The sequence below is a fragment of the Coffea arabica genome, chromosome 9e (assembly GCF_036785885.1).
Source record: "Coffea arabica cultivar ET-39 chromosome 9e, Coffea Arabica ET-39 HiFi, whole genome shotgun sequence".
Taxonomy (NCBI): Eukaryota; Viridiplantae; Streptophyta; class Magnoliopsida; order Gentianales; family Rubiaceae; genus Coffea; species Coffea arabica.
The window spans coordinates 36186263-36208950 of NC_092327.1; the positions used below are offsets into that span (position 1 = coordinate 36186263).

At 34.9% G+C, this 22688-nt stretch overlaps 2 protein-coding genes and 1 long non-coding RNA gene across 3 annotated transcripts; 2 read left to right on the top strand and 1 right to left on the bottom strand.

Annotated features, from left to right (window-relative positions):
- Nucleotides 1–6567: 6567 nt before the first annotated feature.
- LOC140014486 (uncharacterized) lies at nucleotides 6568–7395 on the bottom strand. The gene is made up of 2 exons (XR_011821246.1): nucleotides 6983–7395; nucleotides 6568–6900 (listed from the first exon to the last, which is right to left on the bottom strand). It is a non-coding gene; the product is annotated as an uncharacterized lncRNA (long non-coding RNA).
- A 525-nt stretch (nucleotides 7396–7920) lies between these two features.
- LOC113710540 (DNA replication licensing factor MCM6) lies at nucleotides 7921–14794 on the top strand. The gene is made up of 18 exons (XM_027233596.2): nucleotides 7921–8151; nucleotides 8264–8416; nucleotides 8820–8945; nucleotides 9060–9222; nucleotides 9629–9822; nucleotides 9908–10103; nucleotides 10221–10295; nucleotides 11386–11615; nucleotides 11722–11836; nucleotides 12216–12290; nucleotides 12396–12536; nucleotides 12729–12932; nucleotides 13012–13173; nucleotides 13263–13318; nucleotides 13407–13552; nucleotides 13653–13778; nucleotides 13983–14113; nucleotides 14228–14794. The coding sequence occupies exons 1-18, from the start codon at nucleotides 8069–8071 to the stop codon at nucleotides 14363–14365; spliced, it is 2514 nt and encodes an 837-aa protein (XP_027089397.1). The 5' UTR covers nucleotides 7921–8068; the 3' UTR covers nucleotides 14366–14794.
- A 5760-nt stretch (nucleotides 14795–20554) lies between these two features.
- On the top strand, nucleotides 20555–22432 carry LOC113710404 (plasma membrane-associated cation-binding protein 1). Its single transcript, XM_027233380.2, has 5 exons — nucleotides 20555–20721; nucleotides 21115–21265; nucleotides 21399–21488; nucleotides 21588–21672; nucleotides 21774–22432. The coding sequence occupies exons 2-5, from the start codon at nucleotides 21149–21151 to the stop codon at nucleotides 22130–22132; spliced, it is 651 nt and encodes a 216-aa protein (XP_027089181.1). The 5' UTR covers nucleotides 20555–20721; nucleotides 21115–21148; the 3' UTR covers nucleotides 22133–22432.
- Nucleotides 22433–22688: the final 256 nt, after the last annotated feature.

A 22688-nucleotide genomic window follows, 5' to 3' on the forward strand; every position in this document is an offset into this window, starting at 1 on the left:
TCACTAATAGGATCTAACTTAATGAAGATGAACATTATGTGCTGTTCGTACTGCCTTGGATTAGGCTAAATAAGACGATGATTATGTGTGTCTCTATTCTTTGGTAACTTGTCCATTCACAAATAAATACAAAACAAACCATTATAGTATTAACTACAACTGTGACAGCTTCTTTCATCTCGACCACATCAATAATGAAACAAATTACAACAAAATTTCCATTTCGAAGTCACTGGCTCATTGCATTTGATTGGCTGCCGGCAAAACTCAATTATAGAGCAACATAAAATTAAGTGGATCAAATTAGAGGAAAATCTGAATTATTTGCGAGACTGCTAAACTATTCATCAGCAGTAAAACTGACCACTAATGCTACCTGCATCATAGGAAAATGTCTTAGTCAGCATGTGTGGATAAAAAGAAGTAGACACTGCCACGCATGTTATCTTCCTAAAAAGACCAGTCAACGTCTAATTGATTAAATAGATAAGGAAAGCAGCAAAGTCAATCCTAGATAATAGATGATGACAGGTAAATAAATAAGACCTATATAGATAGACTGAAATTAATTTTCCAGTTGATTATTGCTGCTGTTTCCTCGAAAACGATGAAATACAGTTTGAACAAATTATAATTTATTTTTAATGTTTGGTATAATTCATAATAGAGGTACGATATTCAGTTATTGTTCGTGCGAGTCTTACTAATTGACTCTCTGTCATACAAATAATACATAATAAGATACAACTTCGTTCGAGCAGCAGCGTTGCACCATTCAGTACAATTGTTGGAGCCTCGTTATCCTTCGTGTCAAATTGTTCGTCCCATCTTAAGATTTCAACGTTTTTAAGAATAGTGATTTAATTGCGATGTTAGCGAATTTGTTTCCAAAATTACAAGTAAATTTGACTTTCATAAAATGATAAATGTTTTGGTATAAGGTAAAAAACCTTAGCGGCCACTGAACTATTGGTCGGATCATGTTTTTGCCATCAAACTATTTTTCGTTAGTAATTGGCCATTAAACAATATGATCAGTAAACCTGTAACCATTTAGTCGATAATTATTTTTAATCTGTGAAATTAGCAGTTAATCTATGAAATACGGTCATGTAGTTGTTGGACAAAATTACCTCCGCACTTGACCACATGTACTGCTAAGTTCACAGATTAAGAACAATTATTTACTAAATGATCACGAATTTACTGATTAAATTGTTTAGTGACCAATTATTAATGAAAAATAGTTTGATGGACAAAATATAATCTGACAAATAGTTTAGTCATCGCTGAAATTTTTTGCCCTTTGGTATATTATCAAAATAAAAAATATGATACTTTGAATGAGATGAAACGAAGGAAAGGAGTAGTATTTATTGTTTAGTCACATAACCTTCCAAAAGAGATGAACAGGGATATAAAGCTGCTGCTATGTTCTAAGCTAATCTACGTTCTATAGCACAGCAAGTGGCGACCTCGCAGAGACATGCATCGCCAGCACAACCCTCCATGCAGTAATTAAGCCTCATCCTAATACTAATAGATTACAAATAATCTATATCTATATAAATTACAGAAGGAGTTTTTGGTTAGAATCCATTCTAGATCTTTAAACTCTTAATTCCTTTTTTTTTTGCAGATTTTCTATTTATCTTAATTCTTAAAATGTAATGAGCTGATTTCAAAATTTGATTATAGGCTATATTCTTATCATTTCAAAATTTAAATTATTTCCAAACTCTAAATTCCTTTTTTTTTTTTTATAGATTTTCTATTTATTTTGATTCCTAAAATGTAATGAATTGATTTCAAAATCTTGCTGCTAGACTATATTCTCATCATTTCAAAATTTAAACTATTTCCAAACTCTCAATTCCTTTTTTGTAGATTTTCTATTTATTTTGCTTTCCAAAATTTAATGAGTTGATTTCAAAATCTTGATTGTAGTCTATATTCTCATCATTTCAAAACTTAAATTATTTCCAAACTCTCAGTTCCTTTTTTGTAGATTGTCTATTTATTTTAATTCCTAAAATGTAATGGATTGATTTCAAAGTCTTGATTGTAAACTATATTCTCATCATTTCAAAATTTAAATTCTTCCCAAGCTCTCAATTCATTTTTTATAGATTTTTTATTTATTTTAATTCCTAAAATGTAATGAGTTAATTTCAAAATCTTGATTGTAGACTATATTCTCAATTCATTTTTTATAGATTTTTTTTATTTATTTTAATTCCTAAAATGTAATGAGTTAATTTCAAAATCTTGATTGGAGACTATATTCTCATCATTTCTAAATTTAAATTATTTCAAATCTTAACACCTTGATGATACACATGACTTTAACATTTGAGAGAAAAAAAAGGAGTTTTTTGATCCACATATATTTTTGGTTATGTATTATACTAATCTAAATTACTTTTGTGAGTTCTTTTTTCTTTACCTCCAAGATATACTTTGGTTTCTCTATTTATTATTTGTGTTTTCCAATATGAGATTATTTAGACAAATCTTGGATTTTACATATTACATTTCCATCTCTATACATTTTAAACTAATAGAGATCTCGGGTTCGAACCATCCACTCACACTAAGAGAAAAGTACGTGACATAATAATAATTAAAAATGAAACAACATTTTAAACTATTATGATTGAAAATAACTTAACCAATTATTAGGTTAAAAATCATTAATAAATTTAGTAAATGAAATAACAATTGTACAATTTTTTGATTTTGCAATTGGAAGAAACATATGCAATATCCATTCAAAATACGAATGTAAAAATGTAATGAACCAATGGCCTAAATTTGGTTTCACAAAAAAATAGATTGAACCTTTTACCATTTTTATCTAAAAAGGTTATTTGTGATAGAGAATAGTAAAAAAAAAAAAAAGAGTTTTTCACTAAAAGAAGAATGTAATTCTTATTCTTATGTCAAGTGAAATACCAATACAAGATTATAAATAGTATTTTTTCTTAAGAATTTGTGGCAATCTTGAAGTTTATCTATGTAATTAGTTTTGATAAATTTCAGGGATGGGAAGGGCATGGAAAGGGGTGTAGAGAGTAAAAAAAAGTTGCAATAAATTTAATTTTTATACATTATAGTGCATTGATGACACATTTTTTTATGAAAATTAAACTATAAAAATAATTTTATTAATTTTGCTAGGTACTGTGCATGCTTCTATTTGTCACACTTTATACCTTGATTAAGAAGTTTACTCACCTCTATTCCCCAAATGTTCTATTACGTAAGTTGCTTATACTTAAAAGCATTACATTATTGGTTTACAAATATGAGGCCAGGTTGAAAATTTTAAAATCATGGACTATCAAATATTTTTAGGCCAAATAAACAAACAAAAATTTTGAAATTTAAAAATTAAAATTATATAAAATAGAACCTTGATAATTATTTTTATTCTTCTTGAAAGAAATCCGATATTGTATGAATTTTATGCCAAATGTAATGGATATGATGATTAAGAAATGAATTTAACATTTTGGCAAATACTTTTTGAATTTTCTGAATGCTGGACATGATGGTTGAGAAGTGAATTGGCATTTAGCAAATATAATTTGGTTTTAGATCCATTACAATTTGATATGACATGTTTTATGTGTTATACCACCTTTTTTTTTTGGTAATGCATGTTTATACTAGATAGACGGTAGCCAAAATTTTTTTTTTGTTTTAAATTTTTTTCGGCAAGAAAAGTATGGGATTTATAAAGGCAGAAGCAGGAAGGGGTAGCTAAAATTTGTTTGACATTTCATAGGTCAAACTATTGTTTATTAAATTTTTATGTGTTATACATCCCCAAACTATAGCACGGGTTTTTAAACTAGTACACAATAAGGTACAACTTTGTTCAACCAACGTTACACCATTCAATACAATTGTTGGAGCTTCATTATCTTTCGTTTCAAATTATTTGTCACATCTCGAGATTTCAACCTTTTAAAACTAGTGATTTGATGGTGATATCAGTAAATTTGTTTGGGAAAATCGCCAATTTAGTCCCTAAACTTTTTTTTTCCGTCACTTTAGTCCCTATATATTATTTCTAGCCAATTGGATCCCTAAACCTATATATCGGTTCCAATCAAGGATCTTTGCAGCGGCGCCACCGTATAATTTCCATTAGGTTCATAATCGTGCAATACAAAAGGGGCATTTTAGGGAATTCCATTCTGGCGCCTTTTCCAATTAAAAAGTAAACGAAACAAGTCTGCGATAAATACACACCCAAAAATCCAAAATGAAAACAAAAAATGTCTTGGACAAAATCCAGGGCTTGAGTCGATGATCTGCTAAATAAAATCAAAGCAAATCGTGTTAAATAAGGAATCGGAGGGCATAAGAAAGCAAATGACTCGACTGAGCAACAATTTTTTAGGGTAAACAACAAAAAAGCCCCCTGTGGTTAAGCAATCATACATAAAAGCCCCCTGTGGTTTCATATCATACCAGTCGATACCCCGTGGTTTGAATTAACCTGAAAAGTGGACGGAAATCGGCAAAACAGACGGAGCTGAGTGAATAGATGAAAATACCCTTTTGAAGAACGCAGCTTGCATGTAAATTTTTTTTTTTTTTAAGTAATTTGTTAAATAGCCTGCCTGAAACCCGCTTGCGGGTTTCCCCCTTATGTAAAATGACTAAAAGCTGCGTTTCTGTTCTATTTATATCAAACACATACTCTCAAACCCTCACCTGAAGGGTGAGGATGAGAGGGGAGGTTTGCTGGGCATCCTAGGGCCCTCCGATGGGCATGTGCAACTCAACGCAGCTTGCATGTAAAAAAAATTTTTTTTTTTTAAGTAATTTGTTAAATAGCCTGAAACCCGCTTGCGGGTTTCCCTCTTTTTTTTTTTTTTAAAAAAATAAATTCTATGCTAAAATGACTTAAAACAAAAATAAAAGACTAAAAGTAAATAAAAACTAGCATGAAAAATAAAAATAACAGTAAATAAAAATACACTAAAAATTTGGTGTCTACAGTAGTTAATGAATAATCTGGAAACAGATTGAATGAAGACTCAGAAGAAACGGAAGCTGGTCTCTTATTATTAAAGAGTGAAGGCTAAAATAGGCATATCAGGTGAAAGTTTGTGGTGGAAATCTGTTTTTCGCATATGCACGCGCCTTTGCAGTTCGTTTAAGACACACGCCTGAAACCCGCTTGCGGGTTTCCCCCTTATGTAAAATGACTAAAAGCTGCGTTTCTGTTCTATTTATATCAAACACATACTCTCAAACCCTCACCTGAAGGGTGAGGATGAGAGGGGAGGTTTGCTGGGCATCCTAGGGCCCTCCGATGGGCATGTGCAACTCAACGCAGCTTGCATGTAAAAAAAATTTTTTTTTTTTAAGTAATTTGTTAAATAGCCTGAAACCCGCTTGCGGGTTTCCCTCTTTTTTTTAAAAAAAAAAAATAAATTGTATGCTAAAATGACTTAAAACAAAAATAAAAGACTAAAAGTAAATAAAAACTAGCATGAAAAATAAAAATAACAGTAAATAAAAATACACTAAAAATTTGGTGTCTACAGTAGTTAATGAATAATCTGGAAACAGATTGAATGAAGACTCAGAAGAAACGGAAGCTGGTCTCTTATTATTAAAGAGTGAAGGCTAAAATAGGCATATCAGGTGAAAGTTTGTGGTGGAAATCTGTTTTTCGCATATGCACGCGCCTTTGCAGTTCGTTTAAGACACACGCCTGAAACCCGCTTGCGGGTTTCCCCCTTATGTAAAATGACTAAAAGCTGCGTTTCTGTTCTATTTATATCAAACACATACTCTCAAACCCTCACCTGAAGGGTGAGGATGAGAGGGGAGGTTTGCTGGGCATCCTAGGGCCCTCCGATGGGCATGTGCAACTCAACGCAGCTTGCATGTAAAAAAATTTTTTTTTTTTTAAGTAATTTGTTAAATAGCCTGAAACCCGCTTGCGGGTTTCCCTCTTTTTTTTTTTTAAAAAAAATAAATTCTATGCTAAAATGACTTAAAAAAAAATAAAAGACTAAAAGTAAATAAAAACTAGCATGAAAAATAAAAATAACAGTAAATAAAAATACACTAAAAATTTGGTGTCTACAGTAGTTAATGAATAATCTGGAAACAGATTGAATGAAGACTCAGAAGAAACGGAAGCTGGTCTCTTATTATTAAAGAGTGAAGGCTAAAATAGGCATATCAGGTAAAAGTTTGTGGTGGAAATCTGTTTTTCGCATATGCACGCGCCTTTGCAGTTCGTTTAAGACACACGCCGAATATTTGACGATTTCCGTCCACTTTTCAGGTTAATTCAAACCACGGGGTATCGACTGGTATGATATGAAACCACAAGGGGTTTTTATGTATGATTGCCTAACCACAGGGGGCTTTTTTGTTGTTTACCCAATTTTTTAATGGCCATCACTTCTGCAATTCTTCCACTTCAGTCAACATTGTCAGCATAACATTGAACTTGTCACAGAAACTTACATGAGCAATCCAGATGCAAAACAGAGTAATAACAAATCCAGAAGCAAAACAGAGTCAAACATAGATGAAAACTCAATTGTATTTACTTCATTTTAAAGTACAGATGAACCATACAATTCCATACATTCTTCAAAACTACTGCAACATCTTCAATTCCAGCAAACCTTGTTTCTTCCTTTCCTTGCCTCCAAGTACAAAAACAAGTAAAACGCCAAAACAGATACAAATTATAAACAATATTTTCACTTTTGCCTTCAACTTGTTCATTTCAATCAATAATGCTGCGTTTTCTCTCTCAACACTTCTCAGGTCCCTTAAAAGTGCACCCATTATATTTTTCATCTTTTGGGGTATGGGTGGATCATACCACAAAAAAAATCTGCAAGCACCACGTTTCTGCATTTACCACCATTTCATAGTTAAAAGACAAGAAATATTTTAACAAATTCTAAACTTTATGCACATACAAAAAAATTACCCCATAATTTCTGCAACCATGAAACCTTCTTGATGGATTTGCCTCTGTCCAAGCAGTCACAATTCGGCATTGTTCTTGGCAATAGCATCGCACGATGTTGTCTCCACTGTAGTATTTCTCGTTTCCTTCATAAATCGAGTTTCCTGTTTCTGAACCATTTGATCCTTTGACGGTGTTAATAAATTGATCACTGGCTGAGCTTGAGGATGCTTTGTCCCAATTCTTTCTCGAATGCATTGAATTACAGTGCTTTTTCTACGGGGGTCTGCAAAAATTGGACAGCTCTCTTTGGTGCAAGAGAGGTAGTACCTAGATTTGGGCTTTACATCGATTTACTTTTTAATTGGAAAAGGCGCCAGAATGGAATTCCCTAAAATGCCCATTTTGTATTGCATGATTATGAACCTAATGGAAATTATACGGTGGCGCCGCTGCAAAGATCCTTGATTGGAACCGATATATAGGTTTAGGGATCCAATTGGCTAGAAATAATATATAGGGACTAAATTGACGGAAAAAAAAAGTTTAGGGACTAAATTGGCGATTTTCCCAAAATTTTAAAATCCCATAAGGCTATTCTTCAAAAATCAAAATTTCTCAAGTTTTGATCAGAGAAAAATGTAAGAAATTCACAAGTAAGATATTCCTATACTTATTTCTCAAGAGGAGAGAGAGGGTTGGATTGAGTTGTAAGATAGAAGAGATTATAAATAAGAGATTCGAGATTCAAGACCTCTCATTTACTAGAAAACCACTTATTTCTCAAAAAAAAAAAAAAAAGAAAACACAAAAAAGGGTGATAACCAATGATGTCAATCTGAAAGCCCAGGTCCAACCTCTCTTCAGCCCACGGTAGACTAACCAGCCCAAGGTTATGACTAATGCCCGCTCCGCAGTCCACACTGATACACTGATCAATTGGCGGGAAATCCCCACATTCCCGCCTTTTCTTCCCGCCAAAATCAACCGACAATTCCATTGATCCCTTCCCAGTTGCCCATCAACCCGTCCCTCCTCGTCTTCCAAAAAGCCGGCTGAAACAGCCTCTCCCTAGGAAACCGTCCCTGTCGATCCGGCATATACGAGATGGAAAGCTACGGCGGCGGTGGATACTTTGTGGACGAGAAAGCCGTCCGCGTCGAAAACATTTTCCTAGAATTTCTCAAGAGGTAAAGCTTCTTAGATTTTTTCACATGTATTTCGCGGATTCGCATCTATTATTAATTTTTGACCAGTCTGATCTGAGCTGATTTGTAATGATTTTTTTCTGGTATCTTTCAGTTTTAGGGCAGAAGGAAATGCTCGGGAGCCGTTCTACGAGGCGGAGATCGAAGCGATGAGGCCGAATGAGTCGAATACAATGTTTATTGACTTCTCTCACGTCATGCGCTTCAATGAAGTTCTTCAAAAGGCCATTTCTGATGAATTCTTAAGGTAATTTTGTTGCGTTTTCAGTGTCAAGTATTTGCACTAATTGTTGGATGGCAAAGGTAGTACCTTTAGAGCATGATGTACAATAAGCTCAAGAGATTTTACTAAAAGTGTCAGAATCTTAGTTCTTTTTTATTTTTTTTTATTTTTGTATGATACGAGTTTTAAATATGGTTAAATTGCTTCTGTTTAGCTAATTGAGCTTAATACTTTAGAAGCATAACTTTATTGTGCTTAGATGTGGTACATGGATGCCAAGATGTTGTGCTATTTATAAGAGTATCTTAATTTTGACTTAACATATTAGTAGAATTTTGAAGAGCTATACAAAATGCATGAATAGTTGTAACTTTAGTTTTTGGCTGTCGGATGTTTGATGGTATATTAATATTCTGGGAAATTCTAGGTTCGAGCCTTACTTGAAGAATGCATGCAAGAGGTTTGTTATGGAACAGAAGCCTACCTTCATAACTGATGATAATCCTAACAAGGACATCAATGTGGCCTTCTATAATCTTCCCTTGGTTAAAAGGTATGGAATCAGAGTTGTGATTGAAGTTTTTACTGGCTTCAAGGTAGTTAATTTGAATATATCACTATTTTTGGTTGATTTTAACTCAACTTCCATGAAAACTTGAAATTGCAGATTGAGGGAATTGACAACATCAGAAGTAGGGAAGCTGGTTTCAGTGACTGGAGTAGTGACGCGGACCAGTGAGGTCCGGCCAGAGCTTTTACAGGGCACTTTTAAGTGCTTAGATTGCGGAAATGTTGTCAAGAATGTTGAACAGCAATTTAAATATACCGAGGTTTGCAATTACACTTTATTGTAGAGACTCAAGCATATACAACAGATTAGGAGAAATATTGATGCCTGCAATGCAATGCAATCTCAGTAGCTTACAAAAAAAAAGCAAATTATCTTCACATTTCCTGCAATTTGTGATGGTTGCAATGCATTTTACTGCTTTATCTCCCAGTAGCACCTAAATTATGTCAAATTCAATTCTATTTGGATTTCTTTTTCTGGTTAATAGCAATATGATTACTATATGCACAGTATCAGTTTTGCTGGTTGATGGTATAGTTGGCTACCAGAATTGGACCATTGGGAAATCACATCTACTTATAGGCTCAAATTCACGCTAAAGTTTTCAATTTAAAACTCATATTTTGAGTCATTTTGAAGTTTCTCTATTTGTTTTGGATTCGCAGCCTATTATCTGTGTGAATGCAACATGCCAAAACAGAACAAAGTGGGCATTGCTAAGGCAAGATAGCAAATTTGCGGATTGGCAGAGGGTCCGCATGCAGGAAACCTCTAAAGAGATACCTGCAGGTTCCCTTCCAAGATCCCTTGATATCATTTTACGTCATGATATTGTTGAACAAGCTAGGGCTGGTGACACGTAAGTAAATCCCCATAAGAAATCTCTGTATTAAACCAGAGTTAATCTGCTTGAAATCTTTGATTTTCATTCTTTTTCGTTGCAGGGTTGTTTTTACTGGCACTGTTGTTGTCATACCAGACGTACTTGCACTAGCCTCTCCAGGGGAGAGATCCGAGTGCAGGAGAGAAGCACCTCAGCGCAAGGGTGTCACTGCTGGTCAGGAAGGCGTTAGGGGTCTTCGTGCATTGGGTGTAAGAGACCTGTCCTATCGCCTTGCCTTCATAGCCAATTCTGTACAGGTTAGTGCCTCCCCCTGCCTTATTTAAGTTTTTAGTTGCATCCAAGTTCAAGGTTTCCAATTTCTCATTTTCTTTTTCTTTTCACATTTATTTGATATTTTCTGCATTGTGGCTTAGATATGTGATGGAAGAAGGGACAGTGACATCAGAAATAGGAGGGACAATGATGAAGATGATTATCAGCAGTTTATGGTACATCTAGCTGTTCATGATTAGTACTTTTAGTTTTTGCATGGTAATGCTGGCTGAAATTGATCATGGTTGCAGGGATTTGGCTCAACAAACCCTCTTATCATTGGCAAACTGTAGAATTCTGTTTTCCCGAGACATTTAACTAAAATGATATACTGATATATCCTTGTGGGTCACCTATATTTTATCTTACATTTAATATACCTTGATCTGCTTCAGCTCTCTCTGCTGGTAAAAGCAGTTGAAAGCAAACATGCTTTCACCTCTATTATGCAATTGCAAAATGGATGATTGGAATGTCATTGCCAAAATGAAGGGAAGATTCCACTTCTCGTCCGTAAACTTTCGGTTAGGAACAAAATTCGTCCCCAAAATTTATGGACACATTTAGTCTAAAAACAGCAAATCAATCTATTTAGACGGGAAATAGTCATGTGACCAGCACACAGCCGTTAAGTGGAAAAAATCTCAAAAAAGAAACTGTTGGCATTTGTTGGCTTCATTAGAAAAATATTACAAAAATATTTTTTGTCTATAATAAATTTATGTTAAAAAATATTACAAAAATTCTCTTTCATGTGCATGTTAAAAAATATTAACAACCAGGGTTGGGTCAAGTGACAATGACAAGTGGTAAGCAGCTTGGTTCCGCTTAAGTAGGTCTCGGGTTCGAAACCTGGCGTACATAGTTATCCTTGTTGGGAGACTCACCTACCACAGCCAGGTGTGCGACTTGGGTCGACCAACGGATTAGTCAGGGCTTTGTCCTGGATACCGTGGCAGGCAACCAAAAAAAAAAAAAATATTAACAAAATATTTTTTTTAGCTATCTAGTCATAAAGAGCTGGTTGTTTATTGTAAATGGATCTAAAGAGCATGAACCGTTGGTACCTCCTGATGGTCACTAACAGCTGTATTGCACCATCTTTTGTCTAATTGTATCGTTCTCTGGGGAGATGAACAGTCTGCTTTAATTTAGACTTTTGCACTAAATTATAGTTTTTTTTCTTTTTGTTGCAAAAAGGTTCTTTTTGAGTTTGCTTCTGTACATAACCATAATGCTGCTGTGCTTCAACTGATTTCCTGACAGACAGAAGAGCTAGATGAGATCCAAACAATGAGGAACACTCCTGACTTCTTTAATAAGCTTGTGGACAGCATTGCACCAACTGTTTTTGGTCACCAAGATATCAAACGAGCCATCCTCCTTATGCTTTTGGGTGGTGTACACAAGTTAACCCATGAAGGGATCAACCTCAGAGGAGACATCAATGTTTGTATAGTTGGGGATCCCAGCTGTGCAAAATCTCAGTTCCTCAAGTAATTGGTTTTCCACTGTTTGTTGTTCCTTCCTGTTTCTATTAAGCTTCAAGTCATCCTAATGTCCAAAAATCTACTAAACCTACCAGTTCTATTTGCTCTGAAGGTATACTTCAAGTCTAGTTCCAAGATCAGTCTATACATCTGGGAAATCCTCATCAGCTGCTGGATTGACTGCAACAGTGGCCAAAGAACCCGAGACTGGTGAATTTTGCATTGAGGTAATATACCATTTGGATCATTCTGTTAAGACTGCTGCACATAATATAGAATATTATCAGTTTGGCATCTCTGCTGTTTAATGCATCCAGAGGATGATATTCTTGCACATGTACATACACAAACTCACAAATACCTTAATCTCTTTCCTTCTATTAAGCATACTTCTCTTTTTCTATTTCTAAAATCTGGTTAGATGCATGAAATGTCTTGTATAAAGAGAAACTTGTAATTAATACTATTTGTCTCCCCAGTTAGTAATGATAAAAGGAGGGAGAACTTACCTTTTGGGAAAATAGAAGTTTCATTATGATTGCATCGTGATTTGCTTGTTACTACTCATTCTGATTCTCTTGGTAAATATTTTCCATATTATTTCAGGCCGGTGCACTGATGCTGGCTGATAATGGCATCTGTTGCATTGATGAATTTGACAAGATGGATATAAGAGATCAGGTGATTATGGTTTAATACCATTTGCATTACTTTTCTCCATCTTTTCCCACCTCGGAGTTCATATGGTTTGCATCCTATAATACTGGTAAACTTGAAAATGTCAAGGTTGCCATCCATGAAGCAATGGAGCAACAGACTATAAGCATAACAAAAGCTGGGATACAAGCAACCTTGAATGCTCGAACATCAATATTAGCTGCAGCCAACCCCAATGGTGGGCGGTATGACAAATCTAAACCTCTAAAGGTGAGCATCTAAGTCTTCTGAGTGCTAATGCCACGTGTTGAACTCAAACCGACCAAGTTATTTAATTATTGATGATTTTGCCTACCGCTGCAGTGTGATGCTGCTCTTCCACCTGCTAATTCTTCCAAGATTTGATTTGGTATGTGTTATGATCAATGATCTAACCATTTATGGTTTTGCCTTCTGCTGCAGTATAATGTGGCTCTTCCTCCTGCTATTCTCTCAAGATTTGATTTGGTATATGTTATGATCGATGATCCAGATGATCAAACAGATTACCACATTGCCCATCATATTGTCAGAGTTCATCAAAAGCGGGAAGATGCCCTGTCTCCTGCATTTACAACTGCCCAACTGAAACGCTACATTGCATATGCAAAGACTCTGAAACCAAAGGTTGTGTAATGAGAATGTGATATTTTAACTGGTATTATGGTTATCCATTGTTTGCTTAATGGCGTTTGATACCATGCAGCTGAGTGCTGAAGCTAGGCAGCTTTTGGTGGAATCTTATGTTTCTCTGCGTAGAGGTGATACTGCTCCTGGAAGTAGAGTCGCTTATCGCATGACAGTGAGGCAGCTTGAGGCACTGATCAGGCTTTCCGAGGCAATTGCTAGGAGTCATTTGGACACTCAGGTGCCTTATTAGTTCTGTGAAGATTTTTTTTTTTCCAATTTCTTTCTTTAAGGCTTCTAACTTCTGTGGGACATGGATGATGGTAATAGGTGCAACCGCGCCATGTACGCATCGCTGTGAGGCTGCTAAAAACATCAGTAATCAGGCAAGGAAATGTCAAAGTTTATCCAACAGGTCAGATGACATATAAGACAAACAGAGTTTATTGATTGATTAGCCTGCGTGTCATGCAGTGTGGAGTCAAGTGAGATTGACCTGTCTGAGTTCCAAGAAGAAAATCGTGATGATGCTGATGGTGGAGATCATGGAGATGGTGGTACTGGCCAAGAAGAAGCCCATGCCGACGGTGCCTCAATTGAGCCAGGTCAAGGTAACGCAGGTCAGTGAACGTTATGGTTTTATTATGATGTAAATTTCTTGTAAAGCTATTTTGGTACTTGTTTGTCATCTATAGATTTAATTTGATTATGACTTTGCAGAAAGTGGAGCAGGGGCAGGAAATAGGCAAGGAAAGAAACTCGTCATGACTGACGAGTATTTTCAAAGGGTTACTCGTGCCCTTATCGTTCGTCTCAGGCAGCATGAAGAGACTGTATTACAAGAAGGTAAATCCGTACTCTTATCTCATGAAGACAAATCCGTACTCTTATCTCATGAAGACATTCAGTGACCATGTGAAACTTTCCTGGACAAATTCAAGAAAGCTCCAAATTGGCGAACTAATGATAGGGTCAAATCCAACTTTCTGCATATTATGTCCTGAAAAAATTTGGTATCTGGAATGCTCAATCCTTGGTTATGGTTTTCAGGTACTGGTTTGGCTGGAATGAGGCAGAGGGATTTGATACAGTGGTATGTAGGACAGCAGAACGAGAAAAATAGTTACAGCTCTATGGAAGAGGCAGCTGCTGAAGTTACAAAACTCAAAGCAATTATAGAGGTACAAATTCAAATACAGGATGCTTTGATCTGCATGAAGTTTTTACCCCGTGTTAATTTCACATTATAGCTGAAGTAAAACCATGCCAAAGTTAACTAACTCCTTTTGGTACAGAGTCTGATTCGACGGGAAGGACATTTGATAGTGGTGGATGATGGTACACAAGCAGCAGGAGAGGGTGAAGGGCGGTCAGCACCAGTATCAAGAAACGACAGAATTTTGGCAGTGGCACCTAATTATGTTATAGATTGATAGGAGGCATTTTGCCGGCGTGTCAAGTTGGACTAGTGCAACCCGGACCATTTACTCTCGAGCTGCCTGCGCCAAGATTGTGTTTATGGTATGACTCTCTCGCAAAGGATTTGACCTCCCAACCTCCTAACCTCATTGAGGTGCTTGTAAACCATTAAAAAGGTTGGAAAAAGAGGATGGATCGGGATTGGTTAGGAGTTGTCAAAATTAGTTTTTATTGTATGCCATTTTTATTAGTAGGCTGAGACATTTTTCATTTAATCAGAGTAAAGAGTTTGCAAGAAGCAGCAATGTCACTTTATGTAGAAAATAAACTTCAATTTTTTTTTTCTAGGTTCAGGAAGAAAAGTTTGTTTTTACGTTAGGATACCCTTTGTTTTCTCTACATTTTTATTTTTATTGGATGATCATGTACTACTTCATACTCAACTCTCCGATTCTTTGCCTTTCAATCCAACTGTTCTGTTGATTACCCCGCAACTTCCGTTGGGCTAGCTCGCTGTAATGTAACTTAAATTGTGAGAATCGAGTTTCTTTTTTTTTTTTCCTTTTCCTTTGTCTAGTTCAAGAAAGGAAAGGGAAAGAAAGGATCTGAATCTCAGAGCAATTGATCAGATCAAAATAGCATTATGGGAGTGTAGATCCTTTTGTTGTACGATGGCGAACTGAATTAAGAGTTCGGTTTGTAGAACTACTTTTACAGCAGATTTATTTTTCTTATTTTGACTGTAATAGTTGGGTATTACTGTGATAAGGCGTAATCTAAATTCGAGCGCAACCGATTTTTTATTCCGTTTCTTATGTCACTCCAATTTTTATTATATTGCTACAAGTTGGGTACATTTCCTTTTACACTAGACTATTAGTGGATAAAAAATTAATCGAAAACTTTATGTAATTAAAAAGAGAAAATTTATATTTTCCTCCACTCTAATTATTTATTAAACTCCAATTTAGTATTTATTCTCAACTTTTCTTAATTCACCAAACCGAAATAAATCGGATCTAAAGGATTCAATGACTTTGCGGTACGATGGCTAGGTATGGGATGTCAAAAAATGGCCAGCCAGCTTGAGATAGGTTGAACTTCTTTTTGGGCTTTATTTTTTTTAAGGAATTGAGGTGAAAGATTGAAAATCACTTTCATTTCCAAGAAGACAACAAAGGGGCCATCATCCATTAATTAGTAATCCTTTTCCGAGACAATTCCCCACTCTAAAGCCAAATACGTCATCTTTTTTTTTTTGGTTATTATCCATTGTTAGAGAAGGAAGATAGACGAGGACACCATGATATGTGTACCTATAAATATGCAAGATAATTTCATCCCAACCAGTTGTTTAAGATGACTATGATTTTTTTGTGGGATGCCCTCAACCAATCCATCCTTGTCCATACATGGAGCTTATTGTTTAAGATGACTACTATGATTTTTGTGGGATTCCCTCAACCAATCCATCCTTGTCCATACATGAAACCTATTGACAAGATACCACAAAACTTATGACAATTTCTCCATCAAATAAACAGTTTGCCAAGCTTGAATGTTTAAGAGGAAATCAAACTGCGTTTTATATTTGTATCCAGGCATTTTAGTTTGATTTGATCAACACAAGTCTCCTTTCACTTTCGATGTCATCCTAGTTTGGATATAGACCATCTTTAGCCCCTTGTCCATTTGTGTTACGAATAAAAATAAATAAATAAATTTCACCTAAAAATTCTGGATGCAGATCGATGAAGCAAAGATTAGTGCAATATTGCAATGGGATCTTGAAAAATGGTTTGGAGTTTAGTAAAGATCGCCTCTAATGGAACTTTGATCTTTTTGAAATCTTCATGATTTTAATCTTTAAGCTCTAGTGGCAAAGGTCTATATACAACGGGTCTTCTCAAAACAAAAAGTTCCTTGACAACTCGGTGGGGCTGAGAGAGGATAATCTAAAGGGTCTTTACACACATTCAAAACTAGGTCAAGGAAGAGAATTTTTTTCCAAACAAACAAAAACTTCAATTGACCAGCTCTATTCTAAAGCAGCTTTTCAATCCAATTATACACTCGATTAAGTCATTGATGGGGTATTAGATAGGGACTTGTACTGTTGAATTACAACCAGGGTTGATCTGATAGGGTTTGATAATAGCTGTATAATATTTTACACCCATATCCAGTATTAATACACGATATACATTTTGATATGACGTATTTTTAAGCATTTATAGGGAGATGGAGGAGACAATTCTATAAACATTTAAAAGTACATATATATTTAATGATAATCCTCTTGGTACCACTAAACATGTTAATGTCATCACTATTTAACCCAAAATTAAGAAGAAATTTACAATATTATTATAGATGAAGCAGGGATGGCTTTAATGGGGCAAACCCTAAACCCAAATTTGCTGATTAGATTTTTTTAAACTTTTAGCTACAATGCAACAAAGGTTTTGCCTGCTTCCCATAAGATTTTATAGAACTGCAAAGCTATATACCCTCTAAAGTACACTTCTGTGACTGAGCTCTCCCCGAATATGATTTTATTAATGCCTATATTAGCAAGTTTCTTTCTTTTGGTCGGAAGAGGAGCTGCATATAATGATATTAAACATGTGCAAAAGGTATTCTTTTTTTTTTTTTGGTCCCCATACAAGGATTTAAAAGGGGAAAAAAGAGAGAGTCCATGTTACTATTTCCTAAAAGGTATGAAACAGATGGAAAGTAAAACTATTTCAACCATAAAACAACTCGAGAAATTACCTTCTGCACATTATTGTAGCCAAACTTGTTGAAGGAAAAATGAAAAGGTGGTAGAGATTGTCATAAGAAACATATAAATCTTGCTAGTTAGGCTACACTAATCAGGCAAATCGTTTGACTAAATTTCTTTGCATATCACCTAACTTCTTTTTTTTTTTTTTTCCTTTTTTTTTGGGGATAAACTTGATTGACTTTCGTTCCAATTTGACATAATCATATTGTTCATTGAAAATTGAAGTTTCTGTGCAAATTCCTTGTAGGGAAAATAATTCTTTCACAATAATATGAATTATAGTTGGTCAATATCTTGTTGATGCAATCTAATGTTTAACAAAGTTGGATTTAATAGGAGTTCTTGAGAAACTGGCAGACAGGCCCTCTAATGTTTGGATTGTGATTTTTGGTAGAAAATTTTTTACTTTTTTCATGAACAAATTTTTCAATCACCTTTTTACCTCATATACATCAAATCGTTACAGTGCATTTTTCTATCAAAACTCCTAAAAATTGCAATCCAAACGGGTGAATTTCATGCATTTCCTTGTTACTTTCTATTCTATAGTAGCTGTCTTGATGATTATAGCTATATTTGTTAATTAAGCATCCTAATTCTGATGGCCAAAACTACTTGATGGATTCTCAAATGCAACTTTATATAAGCCAATTAGCACAAGAACTAGAATTTTGTGTACCAAACTATTGTACTTCACTTTTGATTGTCACCAATTCAATGAAACACATTTGGGATTTGACCTTTTCAGATAAGCAAGCAAAACTTGTTAGTAGTCACCAATCAAGTTTATCTAAGAGTGTCATTTAATCTTGAAACTAAATTGAGAACAAGCAACGCCATATTTGAAGAATTAAATTCGAGTCATAGTTACTGTTTAGAAAAAAAAAAAAAAGAATATAATGTCATAGTTTCCAACTTCAAGAAAATGTTTCCATCCATTTTAGTGCTAATAGATAGAGAAGGCAGACCAAGAGTACACCGCTCCTTTCATGTGTCAATGAATAAAGCTCATTTATTTCATTTTTTTTTGTTATTATTTGCAAATGTCTTTTCCATGCTTGGACTAAGGAGTATTTTCTTTTACGTGCTGGCCTCAACAAAGAAATTAATATGCAAAACCTTTTTCTTTGAATCAATTAAACACATAAATCCAAGTTGTTGCCAACCACTAATCTGACAGAACAGAAAATCAAATATTCCCAGAGCTCTTTAAATTTGGGGTATCCTTATACACACTGCTTCCTCAACCCTAAACCCCACAAATTAACAAATCCATGTTCCTTGTCTCCAACTCTTGTGTTTTGTCCAAACAAACACTCAAAATTATTATCAGCCCATGTGAGTTACACGCTATAACTCGAATGATTAACAAGATTCATCTTTTGAATATAAATGAAATCATATTTCATTAAGACTAATTTGTCTCATTATTCCCACTGTTGATTATGAAAAAGGAATAATGAGATTTGCTTTACAATTTACAGTAGTGTTGGCTAATATGGAAAAACAAGTTTTCAATACCACCAAACAAGAATTACTTTACTTCCATCCAAAAGAAAAAAGAAAAATTTAAATTATTTCCAAACTCTCAATTCCCTTTTTGTAGATTTTCTATTTATTTTGATTCCCAAAATTTAATGAGTTGATTTCAAAATCTCGATTGTAGTCTACAAATTTTGATGTATATAAATGCAAGGGAAGGGTGGATAAGATTAAATAAAGAAAGTATATAAATGTAAGGGAGAATAATAATTATATTGTATATATATATAGTAGGTAGGTGAATTTTAATTGTATTAATGAGTGTCCAATGGGTATAGTAAGAAAAATCATATATATATATATATATATATAGGATAATTGTTACAGATAGATTGCATAATTGTTACGATATTGTTACACGATAATTGTTACGATAATTGTTACACGATAATTGTTACAGATAGATTGCATGGTGGAAAGATTGATTATTTCCAATCTAGGACCCCCATAAGATTCAAACGTCCATTAATTATTTTTTGAATAATTTTTACATTCCATGATGATTTGCTTGAATGTATTATTAAATTGGTTGATTAGAAATATTTCCTTCTTATAGAAACTATTAAAACGAAAAACAATAGTCCGGTAACCTTGCTCAAACTATGATGAGAGAATGGCATTCTTGCAAATTGTCGATTGATTGAGGGCATTTGACTAAGTGGAGTCCCCGACGGCGTGATTGGAGAACCAGCGAAGCCACGTGAGAAGTCGTGTAGGCTGTAGCTCAAAGCGAGAAAGAAACGTTGGTTACAGATCACCATCGGGCTGTGATGGGTCCCACCTGTGAAATTGCCACCTTTGAGTGACTTATTTGCCAGCTGTCACTTCCCTTGTCGATTTACTTTTCTACCCCTATGGATGGCCATTTATTTACCAGCTCGACGCCCTAAAGATCATTTTGTTACCCGCCGGAATCTGTTTCATTAATTCGAAGTACAGCTTAACTTGTGGTGCAAGTAGGATAGTATAATTATGCTAAAGGACGGATTTGCCCTCGCATGGTTTCCTGTGTCATTTGGTGGTTAAATTACCATGTACTAGGCTCGGAGTGCTGATTGAAGTATTAAACCAATTTAGCATTATCGGTTTGTAATGTTTTGAAGGAAATACAAGAATATACCAATCTTTTTCGTCTTTTTGGCTTCATGATTTTTTGGGATATTTCTAGTATGTTGTTATTTTGGATTGATATTCATTTAGTTTAACTGTTTTGGCCCAATATAAACAGTAGCGAGTTTTTCATTCGACACGATTGGAAGTTACATAAATGAAAAAAATTACAAGAACAAAATAAGGAAACGGTTAAACATCTTTGGTCGCAGCTTTTGTTACATCCTTTCACGTAATATTTGATTTGTGCAAGTTTCAGTATCAACAAAATCAAATATTAAACCAATTCTACTCAATTATCATTTCCTTTATAGTTCAGCCAATACAATTCGAGCCCAATAAGATGATTAATTTTCATAAACTTAATATTCGAGTTGTAGCAGAAGTTTAGTAAGAACAAAATTAATTGTTAAATCAATTATATATACTCAAATATCAATTCTTTCATGGTTTTAACCAATCAAATTCGAGTCTCACAAGATGACCAAAATTAAATGGTACTTAAACCAATTCTCCTCAATTATCATTTCTTGTATGGTTCAACCGCTCTAATTCGAGTATATCAAGTCCATGACCAAGTTTTGTAAACCGACATCAAGGGTACCAAAGTGTCATTGTTGGAGGAGTAGCACCAAGGAAGGAGGTTGGCTTGCCATGAGTGAAACCGTGGGCATGGTAAAAATACAATCCAACTAGAAAGGCCAATAGTTTTTTATCTTTCTTCAAGAAAACATAAAATAAAATAAGGGTATATGTTGCTGACACGCATAAGGCTTCCAAAGCCTTATATTTGCCTTGATTTGGAAGCACGGTTGGGTACAAACTGCTGCTATTGAGGTGACTTGGATAAGCTTGATTAGGAGAGAGAGAAACACCACCACCACCGCCACCACCAAGAAGCTCAACAAAGAGAGACAAAGATTCATTCATGTAAGTGAATGAAAGACACAGATTCTTTCTTCTTTTTGGCTTAAATTCTTTTTGAATTCGTTCTGTTCTTTTTTCCTTGTAGTAGTATATGTTACTACTGTACATATCCTTGTGTGAATATTTATTGATTGCTTTCTTCTTCTTCATCTTCTTCCTTTTTTTTGTACCTCTGATTGTGAAGAAGATATAATTTTATTTTTGGTGGTGGCTTCATAGGATTGATAAGTTACTACTAGTTTTCTTTTCTTTCATTTTTTTTTTGTACCTAGGATTCTTTTGGTTTTTGTCTTCAGTCACCATCATGCATAGTTGTAAGTATGTAAAGAATTTCGCTTATTTGTTTATTTTGTACGTATACATAATTTTCATGACGATTCTTTGTTTGTTGTGTAGATTTTTGGGTAGTTACTGAAGTCAGCTAGATATCATGGGGATCAGCTCCTGGAAAGAGAAGGTGCTACCAAAAATCAAGAAAGTTTTTGAGAAGAACGGCACTAAAAAGGCTGCTGCTGCTGAAGTTATCAAAGCTTTCGAGGAATCTAAGGTACGTTTTCAGTTTTTACTGCTTTCTAGTGCTGGTTGTACTTTTGTTTCTCAGTTTCCTTTCTCTGCCAGAGTCTGTTATACTAGTAAGCTACTAAATTGTGCCTTTTTGTCTCACTTATATATTAATTCAGGAGCAATACACTACTGAGTTTGAAGGGAAAAAAACTGAGCTCGAACCTAAAGTTGTTGAGGTCTATGAAGCTTCACCATCTGAAGTCAAGGTCAGTGAAATTTCTGCCAAAATTTTATACAGATAATATTCCATCTATTTGTTTGATTAAAGCCCATCAAAAATCAATAACCAATAAATAAATAAACAGGCTTTGATTAAAGAACCTAAGGAGGCTGGCTTGAAGAAGCACTCTGCTGCTGTTCAGAAGTTCTTGGATGAGCTTGTCAAGATTGGTATGCATGTTTTAATATTTTATAAAAAAAAAAAAACCAATTATTGTTATCTAATTTTTATCCAAGTTGAATTTTTTTTTTTTTTTTTGGTGGGGTCAAAGAATTCCCTGGAGCAAAGACTGTTTCAGAGGGAGCAACAAAGGTCGGGCCATCATATTTATCAGGGCCAATAACCTTTTTGTTTGAGAAGGTATCCACATGTATCCCAGAGGAGGTGAAGAAAGAGGAGGAGGCACCAGCTGCGGCAGCAGAAACCACCGCAGAATCAAGTGAGGTTAAGGAGAAGGAGATAGTAGTTGAAGCTGAGAAGAAAGAGGTAGGGGTGACTGAGGCCGTAGTAGAGAAGGTTGAAGCACCAGCTGAGGCTCCTCCGGCCAAAGAAGCCAAGGTGGAAGAAGCAGCACCAGAAGCAGCACCAGCACCGGCACCGGCACCAGCAGCTGAGCCACCAAAGGCTTGATTGGAATTATATGATGATTGGTGATGGTGAATTCAAGTGGGGTAGTAGATGAATGAACTTAAAAAACTGAGAGAGAGTTTGGATTTTTAAGTTGGTTTTTTTTTTTTTTTTTTTTAAATTTATATGAACTGTGTAAAGAAGAAGACACAAAACTTTGATTTGTTATTCTTTATTTCTTCTTCCCTAGTCCTAGTCCTAGTCCTACCCTTTCTTTCTTCCCCTTTGTAATCTTAATCCAAAGCATTCTGTTCTTTTATGGGTTTTTCATCGTTGTATGATTCAGGGTTTTCATTTGCTGCATTATTAGTTTTTACTGCTTCGCAATTATTTACTAGTAGATGAAAAAAAATAAAATTCACCAGATTGTTTATGCAAAATGGTCATGTTTTGGAAGTAAACTGTTAGTCTACTGCATACTCCCTCCTCCCTCTCTGGCCTCTTCCCCACAACAATAATACTAATGAACAAAAACACATGGGAGCAGATAGCACAATGGCAGCAGTCCTAAGCAGTAAGCACACGATGGATATTCATATTTCAATCACATGATCTGGTT